The following is an 18774-nucleotide window of genomic DNA, read 5'->3' as shown; positions in this document are numbered from 1 at the left end:
TTTCCACCTCGGAGGGCTCTTTGCACGCGCGTGTGAGGCAGCGTGTGTGTCAGGGGATGGGAATCCGGACGCACGCGCAGTGGCCGACCCACGTCTCTTGCGGGACATTAGTGGGTGTGTAATCGCTTTGAAAAAAGCACGGCTCCAGGCCGAGGGACTTCAATGTTTGCTGACGATTTACAGAAAAATCCGACGAAGGAGAATACTTGACCTTGGGAGATACTAAGGTTGTCCTGGAAGCTCGTCTGGCTGCTGACCAAAGGAGCAACAGTGATCCCTAACACACATAGGAAATGGGATTAAACTCGGAATTTAGAGCTGAACGTTCAGAGGTGTTTCCTTTGAATGAAAAAATCTGAGTTTTGTCGTTAACTTTGAAAGCCATTTGTGGCCTGTTCAGAATACATTGTTTCAAATCTAACATTTTTCTCTCTACAGGCAGGACAGGCATTTAGAAAGTTTCTTCCCCTTTTTGACCGAGTATTAGTTGAAAGAAGTGCAGCCGAAACTGTAACCAAGGGAGGCATTATGCTTCCAGAAAAATCACAAGGAAAAGTATTGCAAGCAACGGTAGTAGCTGTTGGATCAGGCTCTAAAGGAAAGGTAAATGGGGACTGAAATGGAACTAATTTTTTATGTGAAGGAGGGGGGGGGGAAACACTGGTTATTGTTAAAAGTAGCCTTTTAGGTAGCTTGTTATTTTAAAGATCAGTCCCTAGTGGGTTTCGCACCTAATCTTTCAGCAAAAATGATTTTGAAAAAAAAATCTCTTCTTTTATATGATGGGGAGTTCCACAGTATTAAAATCAGACGGCATAAATTTGAACTCTTGGTCTAACCTCTAACACTGAAATTGCCATAATCCTTTTAATCACTTTCGGCCTTGGTTAGCATATAAAAGGAGCTGGCTGGGCTATTGTAGTCATTCTCCAATTAAGGGTTAGACCTCAGACCTCTGAAAGTGTCAACTAGAATACGCAATAAATGCCCTTGGGGGTCAAATATGTTAATTGCATTGTTCCATTCGCCTCTAAGAAAGGTCTAGCAAGGAGCTATCCTGTAGTTAGGAATAGGAAGGCTTTGGGCACTCTGCCTCAATCCCTCTCCCCAAATCTGCTTTGGAGGAACAGAAGTTGAATCTCAAAAGAAGTGTATGTTCCAAAGTCAGAAAGAAGACTCAAGTTTTTGTGTGTTGAAAGAAGTTAAACATGACCATTGTATATGTAGTTTTAAAAACTGGTTTACTTCGTATACTTGAGAGGTTATGTTAATATTTAACGATCAAAAAGCTTACAGTTAGTTTTTCCAGTATAACTCTTTGAACCTTTACACTGAAATCAGGTTTTAGTTTAAGCTACTGCATGTGCATTATTTCAAAGTGTAACTCTACAGTGATATGTTTGAGTGAAGAACTATGGTTGTATAAATTATATCATTTGGCCACAAAGTCCTTTTTTAACATTTGATTTGAATGAGCACAGTTGATTAATAAAAGTGTAAATATTTGGTCAACTAGATGTCTTTACTAATAAACATCTTTATTTTCTTAAGGGTGGAGAGATTCAACCAGTTAGTGTGAAAGTTGGAGATAAAGTTCTTCTCCCAGAATATGGAGGCACCAAAGTAGTTCTAGATGACAAGGTGTGTAAACTTCATATTATTAAGGAGAGGCTAAGTATTTGCTGTTAGTTTTCCTAACTAACCGTTTCTCTGTTTGCAGGATTATTTCTTATTTAGAGATGGTGACATTCTTGGAAAATACGTCGACTAAAATAAGTCACTATTGAAATGGCATCACGTGAAGCTGCCACTGAAGTTCTGAAATCTTTCATCATGTAAATAATTCCCGTGTTTCTTTTATAATAAAGTAATGATATCCAAACTAATGATATTCAGTGTCTCTGAAATTTAGTTTCTCTGTATTGATTTAAACATTCCCAAATAAAAGTATATAAATGAATGGTTTATCTTTATTTAGTGATTTAAAGATGGTTTTTAGTTTATGGGGCTTTTTTTTTTTTTTTTTAGAAATAACCTGCAGAGAATTCAGGGAAACAGGTTTTCAGTTTTCAAGCTGGCTTTTTACATATATAGTTGATGCTGATAGAAAGCCATAGATTTACACTTACTTAACATTTTAAGAAGGTAAAGACAAATAGCAACATTCTGACCTCATTTATATCAAACATTTCAGTGTAGTTTGTTTATGAAATCTAGTCTCATGTCTTATTTTTTAAGTTATATTTTGAAAAACTTAACACTTCCAGTTTTTAAAACAACACTACTACATAATTTACTTAGCAAAAATTCGAAGGTAGGGTATAATAGCTCACACTGGCTGGGTGCCTTCTATATGCCAGGCATAGCTAACTTTTTTTTTTTCCTTCGGCATGCGGGCCTCTCATCGCTGCGGCCTCTACTGTCACGGAGCACAGGCTACGGACGCGCAGGCTCCGCGGCCATGGCCTCCTTTTTTTGTTTGTTTTAATTATTTTGTCTTTGGCTGCATTGGTTCTTCATTGCTGCGTGCGGGCTTTTCTCTAGTTGAGGTGAGCGGGCTACTCCTTGTGGTGGCTTCTCTTGTGGAGCACGGGCTCTAGGCACACGGGCTTACTTGCTCTGCCACATGTGGGATCTTCCCGGACCAGGGCTCAAACTCATGTCCCCTGCACTGGCAGGCAGATTCTTAACCACTGCACCACAGGGGAAGTCCCCATAGCTAACTCTTAAGCATTTTCCAGGTACTGGCCTCCATTGTAGGTACTTTCGTATAGCGGATGGTTTAATCTTTTAACAGCATATGAGCCAGGTACTGTTCGTGTCTTGCAGATAAGTAAGGTGGGGCACAGAGGGGTTAAGTAATAACCAGGGACACTGTAGGAAGTGGCAAAGCCAGTATTTGGACATAGGTAGTCCACATTCAGATGCTGTCTAAAACTTCATCCTTTATGGCCTCTGCTACTTTGTCAGCCAATCCTAAGTACTTAATACACGTTTCAGTCCTGGTGATAATGACTATGGAAAAGGGGAGGGGTTATCTAAAAGTGTCTGGCAATTGGTAAGTATCTAGTATACAATTTATTGAGTTTAACAAATGGGAAACTGACAGAACTGGATAAATAGCTTGATTTAGCTATAGCAGCCAGGGAGAATTAAGATTTGAACCCAAACAATCCTACAACAAAGTTGATTACCAACCCCTAAACATGTCTGCCTCTCAGCTACCAGCTCTTTCTGCCTTGCAGTCAAATTTGTTGCCTAGTTTTGGTTGCTTATAAACTAGTCTATGATCATGTCTTTTAAAAGTTGTGTTGCATGTTTTTCTTGTGTAATCAAAGTCTAGATGAAGTTTTAAGTGACATGGAATAATGGTCTCAACTTTTGATCACGTCCCCATCAGTAAAATATTACGTATGTGTATTTACATTAATGTATGCGTTAGTGCCATTTGGTATATAAGGCTTTTGTCATATTTGGGTAAAAAGATTAGAAACTCTTGGTCTTTCCTGGTGGCACAGTGGTTAAGAATCCGCCTACTTTCCTTAAAAACTAAAAATACAGTTACCATATGACCCAGCAATCCCACTACTGGGCATATACCCAGAGAAAACCATAATTCAAAAAAGACACATGCACCCCAATGTTCATTGCAGCACTATTTACAATAGCCAGGTCATGGAAGCAACCTAAATGCCCATCGACAGACAAATGGATAAAGAAGATGTGGTATGTATATACAATAGAATATTAGCCATAAAAAGGAACAAAATTGGGTCATTTGTTGAGACGTGGTGGACCTAGAGACTGTCATACAGAGTGAAATAATTCAAAACCAAATACCGTGTATTAACGCATATATGTGGAATCTAGAAAAATGGTACAGATGAACCGGTCTGCAAGGCAGAAATAGAGACGCAGATGTAGAGAACAAATGTATGGACACCAAGGGGGGAAAGTGGGGGTGGGCAATGGGATGAATTGGGAGATTGGGATTGACATATGTACACTAATATGTATAAAATAGATAACCTGTGTAAAAAATAAATTTAAAAAAAAATAAATTTTAAAAAAGAATCCACCTGCCAGTGTAGGGGACACAGGTTCGAGCCCTGGTCTAGGAAGATCCCACATGCCACGGAGCAACTAAGCCTGTGCACCACAACTACTGAGCCTGCGTGCCATAATTACCGAAGCCCGCGCGCCTAGAGTCCATACTCCACAATGAGAAGCCACTGCAATGAGAAGCCCACGCACCACAACGAAGAGTAGCCCCCGCTCACCACAACCAGAGAAGAGCCCATGTGAAGCAATGAAGGCTCAACGCAGCCATAAATAAACAAATAAAAAGAATCTATTTTTACAGAACCCAAGTGGCTCATCAATTTCCTGCTGTGCCCCAGGCACAGCTAATAGGCTTTGGAGGTCATAACCTTGTAAGCACATATTTCCCTCTGATTTACCAATGAGAAAACTGACGGAGGGGAAGAGGAAATTTGTTCAAGGCCATGTAGCTGGTAAATTGCAATTAGGAATCCAGTCAAAGGCTATGGCTTCCCCATTATTACTGATTTTTTTCCCCAAGACCCAAGCAAATAAGTTTTGAGATCTAAGATGAGTTTCCAAACCTTGGTTCATCCTTCGAGTTACCTGCTATACTTAAATTTTCAGGGCTCCTTCCATAACCTACTAAACCAGAAGGACAGGAAAATTCTTTTTGTACCACGGAAATTGTCCTCGTCTAGCAGAACTGCTAAAGAAATAACTTTAGATTGTGAGATTATATTGGGAATTAATAGGGAAAAGGATTTTGGCATGAGAAATTTGGGCCAAAAATATGGGTATTGGGGACGTGGACCCATGTGTTTTAGAAAAGCATGTTGGGACTTCCCTGGTGGCTCAGTGGTTAAGAATCCACCTGCCAATGCAGGGAACATGGGTTAGATCCCTGGTCCGGGAAGATCCCACATGCCGTGGAGCAACTAAGCCCGTGCGCCACAACTACTGAGCCTGCGCTCTAGAGGCTGCGTGCCACAACTACTGAGCCCATGTGCCACAACTACCAAAGCCCGCATGCCTAGAGCCCATGCTCCTCAACAAGAGAAGCCACCGCAATGAGAATCCCACACACTGCAACGAAGAGCAACCCTCACTCGCCACAACCAGAGAAAGCCTGGGCGCAGCAATGAAGACCCAACGCAGCCAAAAACAAATTAAAAAAAAAAAAGCATGCTGTCATTTACCTTTTGTTCAACAGGAAAATATCAATTGTAAGGAGAACGGTAAAGTAGGTAAAATTCTGACTGGAGTTTTCATAACATTACCATTTTTTACCTCTTGCCAGGCACTGTTCTAGGCACTTAACATATAATCTTGCTTACCTGTATAATCATAGCAACTCTGTGAGGCAGATGTTCTTTGCCTCATAGGTGAAGGATGCAGAGAGAGGTAGAGTAACTTGCTCAAGGTGAAATATATTTTAAGTCATAGGCTGGAATTGAACTCAGGTTTGTCTGACTTCAAAGTCTGCCTTCCACAATTCTATACAAAAACAAATGAAAAATTGAGAATAAAATTAAAGTTACCAGGGAGGTATTCTTTTGTGAAAGTATTACCATTATCAAGATTATGATTTTTTTCCTCTATTGCTCCAGAAACTGTATGCTTTACAAAAAGTTCTTATTTTTAAAAATCGGGATTACAAAGTTTTTTTTCATTTTTATTGTGGTAAGAACACTTAGCATGAGATATACCTTCTTAACAGATTTTTAAGTGTACATCATAATATTGTTAACTATAGGCACAATGTTGTACAGTCGATCTCTAGAACTTTTGCATCTTACTTAACTGAAACTTTATGCCTGTTGATTAGCAACTCCCCATTTTCCCCGCCCCCTAGTCCCTGGCAACCACCATTCTACTCTCTGCTTATATGAGTTTGACTATTTTAGATACTTCATGTAAGTGGAATGCAGTATTTTGTCCTTCTATGATTGGCTTATTTGACTTAGCTTAATGTCCTCAAGGTTCATTCCATGTTGTCAAATGTTGCAGAATTGCCTTCTTCTTTAAGGCTGAATAGTATTCCAATATATGTGTATACTACATTTTCTCTATTCATTCATCCAGCAGATGAACATTTAGGCTTCCACATCTTGGCTGTTGTAAATAGTGCTACAGTTAACATGGAAGTGCTAATATCTCTTTGAGATTCTGATTTCAGTTCTTTTAGATAAATACTCAGAAGTGGGATTCCTGAATAGAAGTAGGGTAGTTCTATTTTTAACTTTTTGAGGATCCTCTACACCGTTTCCCATAGTGGCCACACCATTCCGCTTTCCCACCAACATGGATCATAAGGTTTTATATAACAGAGGTGTGAACTTGTCACATTTGTTTCCTAATTTGATGTGCAGTTTTGTTTCTAGCTAGTCAAATCTCATTCTTCTAGTACATTTTTCTTTTGGAAATGTAAGTAATTAATTGATCCATAATTTTAGTGTATAGTATATGTGTCTGACTTTTTTTTTAACCAATGATTATCTTGTCTCAACTTTATTGCATTATCCATTCTTCCCCACCACCACTCCCCTGCCCCCAAATTTGAAATGTGACCTTTATCATACATTAAACTTTTAAATAAACATATTCCTGGATTTGATAGTCTGTTTCATTGATCTCTCTTTTCCATCACAGTGTTTTCAATATAAATATAAACTGTTATATTTAAGTTTGATATCTGATACAGCAATTTACTCTCAACAATACTTACCTAGCTGTGAGCATTTTTAAGCTTCTCAGCAAGGACTGCCAGATTGTTCTCCAGCATGATACTAAGACATGCCTCATCCAGAAAGCTAATTGCTGTTTTCTCTGCACCCACACAGAAATGGAGTTTTGAGCTTTTTATTTATTTATGTGAAGACTATTTAAATGTTTTCTTTACCCTTAAGCAATCTGTATGAGAGAGCTCATTAAAACCTAGGCTCTGGATCCCGTGTTACTTACATACTAGTTAAGTGACATTTGACAAATCATCTAACCCCTCTTAGTTTAAGAATTAACTGTAAAAGGAGGGCACAAGATGTCCCTTAACATTTTGAGTCAAGCCTGTTATTTTTTGTTTTGTTTTGTTTTTGTTTTTGTTTTGTTTTTTGCGGTACGCGGGCCTGTCACTGTTGTGGCCTCTCCCGTTGCGGAGCACAGGCTCCGGACGCGCAGGCTCAGCGGCCATGGCCCACGGGCCCAGCCACTCCGCGGCACGTGGGATCTTCCCGGACCGGGGCACGAACCCGTGTCCCCTGCATCAGCAGGCGGACTCTCAACCACTGCGCCACCAGGGAAGCCCAAGCCTGTTATTTTTTTTTCCTTAATTTTTTTTAAACTAGATAATATGCATGTAAGAGTCCTTCCCATCCCTGTGCCCTAGCCACAAAGTTCCATTCCTGGAAGCACTAGTGTTACAGTTTATATTCTTCCTGTCAGGGGTGTTTTATGTATACATATGTATATGTGTGTGTATAAACATATGTATCTTGTGCATATGAAATATATATACATATACATTCATTTTCCTTTTGAAAAATAAAATATTCCATACACACCATTTGGCACCTTGTTTTTTTCTGTATTAACAATTTGTCTTTGGTCTATAAAGTACATAAAAGTTTCATTTTCTTTATAGCTATATGATATTTCATTATTTGGATGGACCAAAATTTATTTAAGCATTTCCTATTGATGGACATTTAAATTCTAAACTTATGTTATTAGAAACAGTTCCGCAAAAAATAAAATTTCTGCATAAATTTCATATCTGTAAGATAAATTGCTAGGCATGTAATTGCTATGTCAAAGGGTATGTGGACTTTAATCATATATATGTACACACACACACACACACACACACACCCCTTCAAGTTGCCCTTCACAGAAGTTCTATCAATTAATAGTCCTACCAGCAATGTATGAGACTGCTGATTTCTCCCCACTCTCAATAATACAGGATGTTATAAAGTTTATGTTTTGCCAAACTGATAATTTTAATTTATCATTATGAATGATGGTGAGGATCTCATGTGTTTAAGAGCCATCTCTATTTCCTTTACTGTTAACTGACAGTCCCTATTGACGGTTAATATCTTCTGCTCATTTTTCTACTGGGTGACTGGCCTTTTATGATTTGATATCTTTATCTATCAGGGGAATTGTTTCTTTGTGACAAATTTTTTTTCCTCCAGTTTATCAATTTGGCTTTGATTTTGTTTATGCTTTGAATTTGCAGGAAGTCATTTTGGTATAGTTGAATAAATGTTTTCCATTATAGCTTCTGGTTATTATTTCAAACTCTGAAAAGTCTTCTCTGATATAAGTCTCTTGCATTGGTTTCTTTAGGTATTTTTATAGTTTTTTGTTTTATAGTTTATGGGTGTTTTTTTTTTCAATCTTGGCTTCTATGGAGATTTTCCTGTTATAAGAGATAAGGAATGGATCCAAACCCTCTTTCTTCTTACAGATTAAGCCTAGTTCTTTAAGACATGTTAAAATTTAGCCAAACTCTTACAAAATGCTCTTTCAGTCTCATTTAGCCTGCAGACTTGACTTGGAAAAAACATCAATGGGTACTCACTTATCTGGCTTGTCATTTCAAAAGGTCAGTTTATTATAGTATTTTTAAGTAATTCATTGTTTTTTGAACATGTGTCAGGCACTGTCTTAGGCACTGGAGATACAGGGATGAATAAAATGGGGGAGGCAGAAGTAAACAACTAAAGTAATAGCATAATTTTAGATAGAGATTGCTGTCATCTAGAAAATAAAGGTAGGGACTTCCCTGGTGGTCCAGTGGCTAAGACTCCGTGCTACCAATGCAGGGGTCCAGGTTCGATCCCTGGTCAGGGGACTAGATCCCACATGCCACAACTAAGAGTTCGCATGCTGCAACTAAAGATCCTGCACACAGCAACTAAGACCCAGTGCAGCCAAATAAATGCATAAGTAAGTATTAAGAAAAAAAAAGAAAAGAAAGGTAGAAAATGCCATTAACTTCATGAAAGACATGAGTTCCCCTGTTAAAAAGAGGAAATGATAACAGTCTGTTGTGACTTGTCTCTTCTGATCACATCTTCCTGAAAATTCAGGAACTACTGTATTAGATATCTATTGCTGCATAACAAATCACCCCAAACTTAGTGGCTTAAAACAACAATGAACATCTCACACAGTATCTGTATGTCAGAAATTTGGAAGCAGCTTATTTGGGTGGTCCTAGTTTGGGTCTTTCATGAGGCTGCCATCATCCAAAGGTTTGACTGGAGCTGGAAGTTATACTTCCAAGATGGTCACTTATACTGGCAAGTCGATGCTTGCTTTTGGTGGGAGCTTCAGTTCCACACCATGCAGATCCCTCATAGGCTACTTGAGGGTCCTCACACATGACAGCTTTCTCACCCAGGGCAGGTGAGCTAAGAGAGCAAGGCACAATGTCTTTTATCACCTAACATCAGGAGCCACACAACATCATTTTCACAGAATCTATTGGTTAAACAGGTCAGCCCTATTCAGCGTGAGAGAGAACCACACAAAGGTGTAAATACCAAGAGATAATAATCACTGGGGGCCATCTTGGCATCTGGCTACCACAATCACTAATTGGTCAAATATTCTAGAGAGAAAAATGAAGTGCAGTGGGAGTTCAGTCTCTCACTCATTTGTAGTCAAAGTTGTCTAAGCTTGAACTTTATAAATTAAAAAAATTTTGTCTATAACGATTTTTATAAAGAGAAATTAATTTTCAAATAATACATTGAAAATGTATAAAGCTACATATACAACTAATTTGTTCAGCTATGAACATACATCTCCATACTTCACTGCTGCTTCACCTTTACTTGGTCCACAATGAAATCTCCTGCAACTCCACAGATAAATGTTACTTTATAGCACATTTCAACTACTTCATGCATCATTCACTGCATCAGCTTTGCTCTTAGGCTGGCTTCCTTCAAGCCAAGACGGTTGATGCAGCCTCAGACTTAACAAGGTTCACTGGCAGAAAAAAGGGACCATCTCTTTTATTATCTCGTCAAGATTAAGAAAACCCTTCCCTAAAATGCTTCATCAGATATCTTTTCATATCTCTTCAGGCTAAAATGGAGTCACATGCTCACCCTTTAACTAAACATTGGCTTAGTCCAATGAGGATTTATCCCGCAGCTAGAGATGGGTTTACCTTTCTCTGCTCAAATTCGGAGAGATGGATACTGAGCAAGATCAAAGTCTGTTTGCAAAGAACATGAGTGAACGGGTACGGATAGCAAGTAGGCAACCATCAGGGGCTGCTTACCACTTAAGACATATTGCTTTATAGTATAGTAATTTACATATCCTCCTTTCCCATTCATTTTTAAGCTTTTTGAGGATAGATTATACATCTTATTCATGTTTCTTAGCACTTGCTCAGTGCCTTACACACAATGGGCACTCATTATTTTACTTGGATTTTAAAATTCCCCAAAGAGAATTTCGTATTGGATAGATGGTTTTGAAATTACTTATGATTCTTTGGATTTACAAAATATTTTCTTCTAAAACTTTAAGAGACTTCCAGGAGTATTTACTTTTATACTTTCATACTCTATGAGGCAGAAGGAAAGAACTGCTGTGCACTAGTTTCATTACCAAAAAAAAAAGAAAAAACCCAACCCTTTTATTTGATATTTTTCAAAGTCTTACAGTCAACAAGCAAGAGAATTTAGATTTCTTGAATCTCAGTCTAAAGTTATTTTCATTTGTCCATATTGCCTTTAAAAAGACTACTCCTTCTTTAACCAAAATATTCAAGTAACCCATTATTACATGTAACTGTTATGGTACTGATCATGCTTTTTTTTCTTCTTCTTCTTCCCCCATCCCCTAAATTAATCATGGTTATAAAACTTTTTGCTTGGAGGTCATAATCTGCAGACTGATAGAGGAATTAAAATGTGAAGGTTATGAGCTAGAAACATTTCAGCCTTAAAGAAAAAGGTTCTTCCTGTGAACAAGGCCAGAATTGACATCACAATGTAACTTGATTAGACTTTTCAAAGAGATGAATACGTATTTTGTTCCTTAATTTAACATCTACTTATTCACTTTTTCTTTTGTTCTTTTCAGATGGGCTGAAACAGTATTACTTAAGTATTATTAAATCTGGACTTAAGAGAACATTAAGATGAGCCCCTTCAACTATAGGTAACTGATATTTACAGCTCGGGGACTACCACACAATCTGGGAAATGTTAACTGAATCCTTGGAGTAAATGAGGCGAGGTTGTCCAGACCTAAGACTCTACTCTCTACAGACCCACCCTTATCTCTCTTAGGGAGGCAGTATTTAGGTGCCGCTTGCCTTAGATCCTCACTATATTTAGTAAGAGAATTGGTGATTTGCACGGCTGTCTCCATTGCTAGACTCTAGGCAACTTATGGTTAAGGATGCCGCCTTTTCATACTTTTACCTCAGTGCCAAACACGTACTGGGACTTAATAAATACTCGTTGAATGAATAAATTTTTTGCTGTCTATGAGGTAGTGATGGAATTGTCCTTGCTCTTGAAAAGTTACCAGTCTTGGGGCTTCCCTGGTGGCGCAGTGGTTAAGAATCCTCCTGAGCTTCCCTGGTGGCGCAGTGGTTGAGAGTCCGCCTGCCGATGCAGGGGGGCACTGGTTCGTGCCCCGGTCCGCGAGGATCTCACGTGCCGCGGTGCGGCTGGGCCCGTGAGCCATGGCCACTGAGCCTGCGCGTCCGGAGCCTGTGCTCCGCAGTGGGAGAGGCCGCAGCAGGGAGAGGCCCGCGTACCCCAAAACAAACAAACAAAAAAAGAATCCTCCTGCCAATGCTGGGGACACGGGTTCAAGCCCTGGTCCGGGAAGATCCCACATGCCGCGGAGCAACTAAGCCCGTGCACCACAACTACTGAGCCTGCGCTCTAGAGCCTGCGAGCCACAAATACTGAGCCCGGGTGCCACAACTACTTAAGCCCGCGCACCCAGAGCCTGTGCTCCGCAACAAGAAAAGCCACTGCAATGAGAAGCCAGCGCACCACAACAAAGAGTAGCCTCTGCTCGCTGCAACTAGAGAAAGCCCGCGCACAGCAATGAAGACCAAACGCAGGCCAAAAAAAAAAAAAAAGTTACCAGTCTCTACATCTTCCCGATAGAAAGAATCTTACTCCAAGGCAAACAGACTTCCCGTTGTTAAATGCTTTTGAACAAAATTCCAAGTCATGAGTTATTCAGCTTTGCACTCACTCATTTTAACCAACCTGTCCTCCACTCCTCCCTTCCATCTTTGGAGCCTCTGCTACATCTCTCAGCATTCTCAATACACCTTTATGTGTACTTGATGGGATACCTGATGTTTTCTTCTCTTGGAAATCACCCTACTGTATATACACTGTTTACTCTTTTAACGATCTTCGCATCTGGTAACCTATAGCCTCCCTCATCCCAAATCAAAGATTTAAGGTTTCCAAGCAGGAACAAAAAAAAAGTTTGCCAATGCTACTGTGATTTCATGACTTAAGAGAACACTTAAAACTTGCAACAAAGAAAATCTGAAATCCTGTAAGATGCACAACTCCCACTGTCTATCAAGGGGCATTCATTTTCTCCTCCTGCTTCTGACTTGCAAAATTTACAAGCTAATTTTGTTTGCTTGACACACAATACCAGATGTCCACTCTATCTCAGATAATTGGCATCTGGGTCTCTTATCAACACAAACAAACTTGATACTGAAAAGCCCTTGGTTTTCAAGTTAGTGGATAGCGGAAATATCATTTCACACTCTTAAGCCCGAGTCTGATTTGAAATTGGGTCGATTTCATGCCGGGTCTGTGGAATTCTCCCAGACTGCTGGCCTGTTTCCCACTTTGCACGCCTAGGCAGATTTCGGGACAAAATTACGCTTCTCTAGGTATTTGCTCGCACAAGAGTTTACTGAAACGGTCGCCATCGTGCAAACTCTGTCTTTCCAACGTTAACCAACGTTAAAGTTAAGCCCAAGAAGATGCACCAACGCGTTACGCCGAACTTGCGCATTCCCGCAGCGGCTCTCTGCGTTGGCCTGCGAACTCCCTCGCAGCCACTCCCGGCCTCCGCGGCGTGGTCTTTGCCTCCCGCCACATTGCCGCCATTGAGTCGTCGGATATTCCTTCTCCAGTGCCCCTCCCTCCGCCCGCCGGTCCTTTCCCGGCCTCCTCGGGTTCCTCCCAACCTGCCCCGCGCAGGCTGCGGCTGTGCCGTCAGCCGTCGCCCCTCCCCCTCTCCCGGACCTAGAGCGCCGCTCCGCCCCGCCCCCCGCGCAGGCAGCCGTCCCCTACATCCGGGTACCGACTCCAGCCGCCCAGACTCTGGCACTATGGTCATGGCGGAGGGGACGGCAGTGCTGAGGCGGAACAGGCCGGGCACCAAGGCCCAGGTACTATCTCTGCACCTCTGGTGGAGGGGGAGAGGGGACTTTTGGTGCCGAGCTGCGCCGCACCTGGAAGGTGGATGCTTCTGCGAGGAGGTTGGGCCGCGGCGACAGGCGGGCGGGCAGGGGCACTGGTGCCCGGCCTGCTCTTCCGGAGCCTCAGCCCCTCGGTTTGGCTGAGGCGGCGGCGGCCCGCGAGGCCTGCGGAGCTCCGATTGGACGGTGGGCGTGAGGGGCGCGTGGGGGCCGCCGAGGCCCGGGACTGGGAGCCTGTCAGCAGTGACTGCTTGTCCTCGCTTCTCCCCTGATCCCCAGTGACCAGCTTCGGGGAGGGGCGCGGCCGGCCGGGTGGAGACCCCCGGGGTTCCGTGAGGGTCGGGGCTGCCAGGGTGGGAGGGGTAAACAACAGCCTACCTCGTCCTGGTTTCCATTTCCTACCTGGCCTGTGACGTGCCCGACTTCTGCCATCCAGCTTGTCTAGCCGGATCCGGGAGTCGATAATTTACTTTATCCTCCTCCTCCTGCTGTTTGCCATTGACCACTTCTTTCCGTAGCTGTTCTCTGGTCCAGCAAGTTTTCATCATCAGGCTGGGACTTGTTAGATGCCATTCCTTGTGAATTTCCTTGTTACTATATGTGAAGCATAGGGAATGAACTTATTATAATTTTATCACCTTTTAGTAGGGTAGTACTTGGGGTGAATTGGTGCTTATTTCAGTATTGATTCTTGCGATTTGCCAAAGACGGGATGCTTCACATTCTTAAAAAAATCAAGTAGACCTCATCTGATTAATCTGCCAGGTAAAATGCCTTGCGATTGAGTACAGACTCCAAAATCGGAAGAGATGTGTTAAAAATGTAATTTTAAAGAAAAAGAGACGGAGGGGGAGGAAACCAGAAACAACCATAGAGCTATGACAGTATGCTAGAGAATACATTTTAATATCTTGCACAGAATTTTGGAAGGGGAGTTCTTTCAAAGGGAACTTTTAGATCCAGACAGCTTCCTAGATGCATGTTACGGAAAAGGAAACTGAAGCCCAGAGATTAGACTGCATTTGCTCAAGGTTGCCCAGTCTCCAGATTCGATTCTTAGTTCATTAGTGACCTTTTCTTTTTAACAAGTTGCTTCTAGTACTGAATTTTAGAGTTTAGTTGGGAAGCCTTTTTTTATAAAGTCACATGTGTCAGTTCTACTGGCAATTTTGTGGTCATACTACATGGAATTTATATATTATTTATGCTTTTACTGTTTCTAAACTTTCTTTCTTTATAAATGATCTTTTCTCAGATACCTTTAATTCTTTTTCTGTGGCAGCATTATTTCTGATTCTTTTAAGTGATCAACTTTTATGTTTTTAAATTCAGAAATGGACTTTTGTACTCACATTCTGAGAATCATCCATTTTTACTTATTCAAAAGTTCTTAATTTTGAAAGGTTAGAGAATCATAGATTTTAACTCAATATTGTAACACACCTGTTTGCTGTGTTGTTATGAGTAAGTCACCTATAAGAAAACTCCTTTGCTTTTTTCCAGATGGTCATAGATCAAGGTTGTTAAATAAAATGTATTAGAAAAGGTTAAGATTTTTTAAAAAAAGGACTATTTAAGCAGCATTCTGTCATATCCCTTGTCTATCACACTGATTTCCTTCAGTGAAAGGGGTCTATTCTAAAATGATTTATTTAGAACTATAATAGAGTAGGTAGAGTATCTTCCTCCTTTTTTTTTTTAATTGGTTAGATTGGGTTATAAGCACAAAGTTGGTTTTCAGTAAACGTTTAACTGAATTAGATGAGAATGTTCATTAGGCTGGATTTTTGTCTCCTGTTTTTTGGGGTTTTTTTAGAATATTTATTTATTTATTTGGTTGTGCCAGGTGTTAGTTGTGGCAGGCAAGCTCCTTAGTTGCGGCTCGCTGGCTCCTTAGTTGTGGCATGTGAATTCTTAGTTACGGCATGCATGTGGGATCTAGTTCCCTGACCAGGGATTGAACCCAGGCCCCCTGCACTGGAAGCGTGGAGTCTTAACCAGTGTGCCACCAGGGAAGTCCCTTGGCTCCTCTTTTAAGTGTTTAAAGTATATCACAGTTATGATGAGGCAAAGCATTTAATTTCCAATTAACTTTTTTTACATCTTTTCTGTGTACCACTATATGTGTTTTCTAATATTTTAAAAACAAAATATTCTACAAACTATCTTTTCTTTTTTTTTAAACGAAAGAATAGGCAAAACGTATTGATAGAAACAGTTTTCACTACAAATCAGAAAGGAAGAATTTAAAAACTACTTTCTGGTGATACGTAGATGATGTCTAGGAAAAGACATCCTAGAACAATTTCCAGAAAGTTGTTTTTATTTCTTGACATTTTAAAATAAAGTTCATTTTCATTCAGATAAGGCAACTATTTAAAAAAAGATATGAAATGCTTAAGACACTTAAAAAGGTGTACCATACCCATCACCTACTCTAAGAACTAGGACATTACTAATATAGTTAAATCCCTCTGTATTGTGATATTCTGTCTTCTGCCCACTCCCAGCCAGTAATGGTGATTATCATCCTTTTTTTTTCCTTTATACTTTTATTATATATGCATTATATTCATAAGTATGTTTTGCACTTTCTTAAACTTTTATTTATGTGGTATCATGCACTGTATTCTGCAGCTTGCTCCAATTTTTGCTCATGGCCTTTGGAGACTTAATCCATGTTGATCGATACAGGGTTATGGATTGTTGGTTTACTACTACCTTTTCTCAGACATTTATTGAGTACCTACAATGCGTTGGACAATGCGCACCTACAAGGGATATATTTCAGCAGTCAAATGGAAAGGTTCTTAACCACTTAGGGGAATGTCTATGAACTGAACTATCTATAGAGAAATTCAGAACCAGTGCAAAGTGATCCACAGAAATATTCCCCTTAAGAGAAGGTTGTTCTGTTTAGATGACTGCTTTTTGATGGAGCTCATATTTTGATTTAGAAATTTAAAACACCATTTGGAATTGGAATTATAATTTATAATATCTGTCTTAAATAATATTTATGGAGTAGTAACTACTACTAACTCTAGCTATTCTCTTTGGGTAAAAACTGATTCAGTTTTTTACTGCCTGGAGATTGTTTTTTTTCAGTATAACATTTAGAAAAATATTTAACTATCAAACAAAAAAGTGATAGGCTTATCAATTAAGTAATACATGAGAGGTTTATGGGAGCCATATTTGAGGGATTTGTGACTGAAAAAAGTATAGCTTATAGTTCAATTAAATAAAATCTTGGTGTTCATTTAAAACATTGAATAAAATTCCTTTAACTTATTCACTAATAATCACATTGTTTACCGTATGAGGGCTTTTCTTCTCTGGTATAACTTCGGATCTTTATTAAGAATTGAAATTAATCATAATAGTATTGCATCTTCTTTGTAACTTTGTACGTGCTTTAATCATGAAATTTTTTTTATAGGATTTCTATAATTGGCCTGATGAATCCTTTGATGAAATGGACAGTACACTAGCTGTTCAGCAGGTAATAACAATAGCTACTTTTGCAACTCTAATAACCTAAGCATTTTATTTCTTTTGGCATAGTTAAATATTCCTGTAACTTTTAGCACAAACCAGAATCCATGGAATTAATGGGATACCTGTTTGAAACTTTTATCAAACCTCATTTTAAGATGGCATATTAGGGCTTCCCTGGTGGCACAGTGGTTAAGAATCTGCCTGCCAATGCAGGGGACAAGGGTTCAAGTCCTGGTCTGGGAAGATCCCACATGCCGCAGAGCAACTAAGCCTGTGCGCCACAACTGCTGAGCCTGCACTGTACAGCCCGCAAGCCACAACTACTGAAGTCCACATGCCTAGAGCCAGTGCCCCACAACACAAGAAGCCACTGCAATGAGAAGCCTGCGCACTGCATCAAAGAGTAGCCCCCACTCACTGCAACTAGAGGAAGCCCGTGCACAGCAATGAAGACCCAACACAGCCATAAATAAATAAATAAATAAATTTATTTTAAAAAAGAATGTATTGTTCAATCAGCAAATATTTAATGGGCTAGCAAAGAGATAGGCCTTGTGGAGGATACAGAAATATAAACCTGGAGCTCTATGCCTGGAAATTGGCAAAAATTAAGAGGAAAAATGTGCACATATTTTTCCCTTTAAAAGTAGAGTTTTGTCCTGATACTTCGTTGAATTTGTTTATTAGTCCTAACGATTTTTTTGTGTAATCTTTTGGGTTTTCTACATATGAGATTTTTTCATGTGCAAACAACTAAATTTACTTCTCTTCTAGTCTGGATGCCTTTTATTTCTTTTTCTTGCCTAATTGCTCTGGCTGGAATTTGCAGTAGTATTTTGAATAGACATGGCAACAGCAGGCATCCTTATCTTGTGCCTGATCTTAACAGAAAGCTTTCAGTCTTCCATGTTGAGTATGATGTTTGCTGTAGGTTTTTCATATTTGGCCTTTATTATGTTGAGTTAATTTCTTCTTATTTCTGGTTTGTCGAGTGTTTTTATCATAAAAAGGTGTTGAATTTTGTCAAATGCTTTTTCTGTACCAATTGAGATAATTGTGTATTTTTTTTCCCTTCATTCTGTTAACATGGTATATTATATTGATCAATTTTTGTATGTTGAACCATCCTTGCATTCTAGGAATAAATCCCATTTGGTCATGGTGTATAATTTTAATTTGCTGCCGAATTTGGTTTGCTAGGATTTTTGCATCAGTGTTCATAAGGGATATTGGTTTCTAGTTTTCTTAGAGTATCTTTGTCTGGCTTTCGTATTAGGAATGCTGCTGTAGTGGAGTTAGGAAGTATTCCCTTCTCTTCAATTTTTTGGAAGAGTTTGAGAAGGATTGACGTTAATTCTTTAAATATTTAGTAAAATTCACCAGTGAAGCCGTCAGGTCCAGGGCTTTTCTTTGGTTGCACAACATTGTGAATGCAAGTAAGCCACAGAACCGTACACTTAAAAATGGTTAAAATGACTAACCTTTCCACGTTGAATGGTTTTGGTACCCTTGTCAAAAATCATTGGACTGTATATGTGAGGGTATATTTCTAGTTCCTCTATTCAGTTCCATTGGTTTATATGTGTATCCTTATGTCAGTACCACACTGTTTTGTTGTTGTTTTTTGGCCACACAGCGTGGGGGAATCTTAGTTCCCCAAACCAGGAATTGAACCCGTGCCCCCTGCAGTGGAAGCTCAGAGTCCTAACCACTGAACCACCAACGAATTCCCAGTACCACACTATTTCGACTACTATAGCTTTGTAGTAAGTCTTGAAATT

General features: G+C 39.8%; 1 protein-coding gene across 3 annotated transcripts in view; it reads left to right on the top strand.

Moving 5' to 3' along the window:
• Nucleotides 1-18774, top strand: part of HSPE1 (heat shock protein family E (Hsp10) member 1) — a 40027-nt gene that overhangs the window by 618 nt on the left and 20635 nt on the right. The window contains exons 2-4 of one of the 3 annotated variants that reach the window (XM_030855579.2): nucleotides 439-603; nucleotides 1552-1641; nucleotides 1721-1956. In XM_030855579.2, coding sequence (XP_030711439.1) covers nucleotides 439-603; nucleotides 1552-1641; nucleotides 1721-1771 — 306 coding nt within the window. In that variant the 3' untranslated portion in view covers nucleotides 1772-1956. Of the gene's footprint in view, nucleotides 1-438; nucleotides 604-1551; nucleotides 1642-1720; nucleotides 1957-13335; nucleotides 13463-16934; nucleotides 16998-18774 lie in introns of those variants that run through there. The other 2 variants (XM_060302100.2, XM_030855562.2) reach the window with 2 other exon arrangements.

This window comes from Globicephala melas, chromosome 7 (genome assembly GCF_963455315.2).
Source record: "Globicephala melas chromosome 7, mGloMel1.2, whole genome shotgun sequence".
Taxonomy (NCBI): Eukaryota; Metazoa; Chordata; class Mammalia; order Artiodactyla; family Delphinidae; genus Globicephala; species Globicephala melas.
The sequence above is the reverse complement of the archived record's forward strand: the minus strand, read 5'-3'. Positions and strand labels throughout refer to the sequence as shown.